The 3,557-nt window shown below is 49.2% G+C and overlaps 1 protein-coding gene across 1 annotated transcript; it reads left to right on the top strand.

The window, feature by feature from the left end:
- The first annotated feature begins 369 nt into the window (after positions 1-369).
- Positions 370-3,290, top strand: LOC109476423 (tyrosine-protein kinase receptor Tie-1-like). Its single transcript, XM_019777358.1, has one exon. It carries the CDS (start codon positions 370-372, stop codon positions 3,169-3,171), a length of 2,802 nt encoding a protein of 933 aa, XP_019632917.1. The 3' UTR covers positions 3,172-3,290.
- Positions 3,291-3,557: the final 267 nt, after the last annotated feature.

Below are 3,557 nucleotides of genomic sequence, written 5' to 3'. Positions count from 1 at the left end.
TTTGACCTAGATTTCGCGCGAAATATATGTCAAACGGGCGGATTACACTCGGCGCGCAAGGATACCCGGAAGTAAGGTTCGGAGGCAAAAGGAATTTTCAGCCCAAAATCACCATTTCTTACACTTTTCAGCCATGTTGATGTTTAATGATAGTTTATGAGAAATGTCACCTCAAACTTGGACCCTCAAAACCCTTTCGTCACTTTTTTTTACAACGGACTACCACGGACCCCTGTCGCGGAAGAACTGGGGTGTGCACCGTTTAAGTGTGCGATGACCCTTGACAGGGACGAGGAAGTGTCATGAGAATCCGTCCCGTTTCCTCTAAGACCTTTTTTCAACATTAAAGACACAAGTTTAGTTGAAACCATGGCAACAGACTTGCAGGGATTGCTTCTTGTGGGTTTCTGGGTTGTTTCTGTCCAGGTTCTTAACTTATCTGAGGCTCAGGAGTTCAGCGTTTCGGTACGAGAAAACGTCGCTGTTGGGGAGACCATTTTCAGCCTACCAGGGACCCGGTCTGGACAAGAAGCGGAACTTCCGTGTGCCAAAATGGAGGGAGATCCGTACGGCCGCTTTAATGTGAAGGAGAACTGCACTGTTGTGGTCGCCAACCCTCTGGACTGGTCAGTACAGCCGGTATATCTGCTGAATATTCGCAGTGGAGTTGGCAACACGACTGTTAAGGTAGAGTTGACTGACGTTGAGGGCTATCCTCCTGTGTATAACGAGACGTGTGAAACTCCTGTCAACCCTGACCGTGAGACGGGTGATTTCATGTACAGTTTTGATGTGGCATGGGAAGTTGTGACAGTCTATGGAGACATTTTGTCTGGCAGAACCTTTCCTGACTTTTCTCCCAATACACAGTGGCAACCTTGGCAGTTGCAAACAGACAACAGTAATTGCAACATTCACGTAGTTGGGTACACTGACCATATTGATAATTTAGTAGCTCTGCAAGATCTTTGGAACAATGACATCCAACAGTTCACGTGCACGGCGGATGACAAAACACCCAAACTATTCGTGAACTTGTATAGTCTTAAATTTGGTGAAAGTTCTGCCTTAGACCGATTAGCAATGCACGTTCCTGAATCCATCGTAAAGAACACAAATTTGAACTTTATCATTATGATTTCCTTGTCATTTCCTACAACAGAAGCAAGGCTATATCGCTGTGAGATTCCACATTTTCATATCCCAGTCAAACCACAACAGATAGTAAATATTGAATATCTGGACATTCAAATAAAACCCACGGGCTGCCCACAAGAAAAGTACGGCTTTCTCTGCGACAAAACCTGCATCTGTAAGAACGGCGCCCGCTGCCACGGGTTTAACGGCGCCTGCAAATGTCCGCCCGGCTGGAAAGGTGTGGCCTGTGACATTCCCAAACAGGACGTCTCCATCACGACGACACCCAGCGACCCTCGCCACATCTACATCTCCGCAAACCTCACGTTTCACTGCAAGGCCCACCATGTCGACGTTACGTACATGTCGGTTAGATATCCAAATGCGACAGAGGATATCAGCGTCGGTTTAACTAAGATTGACGTTGTGGTTCCGAACATACAACCGACTAACAGCGGACCCTACAGCTGCCAGGTCCGAGACACCCGGGGAAACACACTCAACACCACGTTTGTGCTCAATGTTACCAACTGTGCTCCAGACAGAAAAGGTGCCGGGTGTGAGGAAGTGTGTGATTGCCTACAAGGTGCCAGCTGTGACCGGTGGGCCGGTTGTGTCTGTCCGCCGGGATGGACGGGAACCAGGTGTCAGACAAAATGTCTCAATGGCACTTACGGCAAAGACTGTGCAAGGAACTGTAGTTGTCAAAACGGGGCGAGCTGTAGCTCTAGCGACGGTCGGTGTGGATGCACTGATGGTTGGTACGGAAGGGATTGCAGCAAACCGTGTCTAAACGGTCGGTTCGGTCAGGGTTGTCACGGTGTTTGTGGCTGTAAGAACAATGCCACATGTAGTAACGTTGACGGCAGCTGCGCATGTGTGACGCCGTGGACGGGACGGAACTGTGACCAATGGCAGACAAGCAGAGACGAATCGTTGATCACAAACCTGGTCATACTGCCCTCCTTAGTCTTCCTTTTTGCCATAGGGACGGCAATACTGTACAAAACTGGCTCTCTGTCCCGTTCCGCGCCCGACGCAGGTGAGGAGGAGAAGATCCTTTTAGAGCTGAGGAGAATGGAGCAAGATCTAGCACAGAGTCTACAGCCCGGCTGGCTGGTACGTTGGGAGAAGAAGGCCCGTCATCTTACTCCTGGTCCCCTGATAGGGTTAGGAATATCTGGGCTAGTCAGAAAGGCACAACTGCGCACACCTGAGGGAGAGCTCGCTGTTGCCGCCAAGACAGTTCGCGTCGAGGACTCGCAGTCCTATCGAGACTTCTACAGAGAAGCAGCCATATTGGTCGCCGTACACCAACAACGAAATGGCGATTGTCGTGATTCCAACATTGTTCGTCTTGTTGGACTCATCACCAAGTCTACCGAGAAGTACATTCTTCTGGAATATGCCCCAAAAGGCGATCTCTTATATTTTCTACGCCAAAAAGTTGACATTGACGAGGCAGGCCTACTTGGAAGCCTTCTTGGATACGCAGTTGACATAGCAAGGGCTCTACAAGAACTGGGACGCTTGAGAATCGCTCATCGTGACGTGGCCGCTCGAAACGTCCTGATCACCGCAGATGGCGTGGCCAAGTTGTCTGACTTTGGACTGGCCAGAGATGTCTACACCTCTACTCAGTATGTACGAAGAGACACTCCGGGCGTGGACGAACTCCTACCGCTGAAGTGGATGGCGCTGGAGTCCATCGAGACCGGCGAGTACACCTGTCAGAGTGACGTCTGGTCCTTCGGCGTGCTGCTGTGGGAGATCGCCACGCTGGGGAAAGATCCGTGCTACGATGGCAGGGCTCAGCTGAGCTTTCTCCAGATGGTGGGGATTCTGAGGCAAGGAAAACGGCTGGAGATGCCAGAGGGATGTCCGGAGGACATGTACGGACTAATGAGGTCGTGTTGGCGTGACGTTCCAGATACAAGACCGACCCCAGAAGGGCTAGAAGAGAGGCTGCTGCAACTAAGACGTGCACTCGCGTTGCCTCAACAAGACGTCATTGAAATGGGAACTGTGGTGTAGTTATCCCTCCCTCCAAAAGCTTCGCAATAGAGGGAAACGATGACAACCTTGAACCCAAAACTGTATTGTGATACATTCATAAGTTAAAATTACGTGTAAAAATATTAGTTTGCAGGTTAGTAACTTTGATACCAACCAGAGCTTTGTTGATGTGATGTTTTAGATGTTAAAAGTTCAGCTGTACACATACTTTTATTTGTCAATAATGGATAACTATGATCGGGGCTTTTTACTAATAGTTAGAAACACGATATTCTTAGCAAACAATGTACATCTTGTCTTGTCTTGTCTTGTTCGGGTACTGCACAACACCCCTAGATTGGGGTAAAACGTGCAGGGGAGCTGTGCGATGCGTTATTGCTGCTTCCTCAGGTGTTGTAGTACTG

Source organism: Branchiostoma belcheri, unplaced genomic scaffold (genome assembly GCF_001625305.1).
Source record: "Branchiostoma belcheri isolate BF01 breed outbred unplaced genomic scaffold, Haploidv18h27 scaffold373, whole genome shotgun sequence".
In the NCBI taxonomy this organism is placed as follows: Eukaryota; Metazoa; Chordata; class Leptocardii; order Amphioxiformes; family Branchiostomatidae; genus Branchiostoma; species Branchiostoma belcheri.
This window is presented reverse-complemented; position numbering and strand designations above follow the sequence as displayed.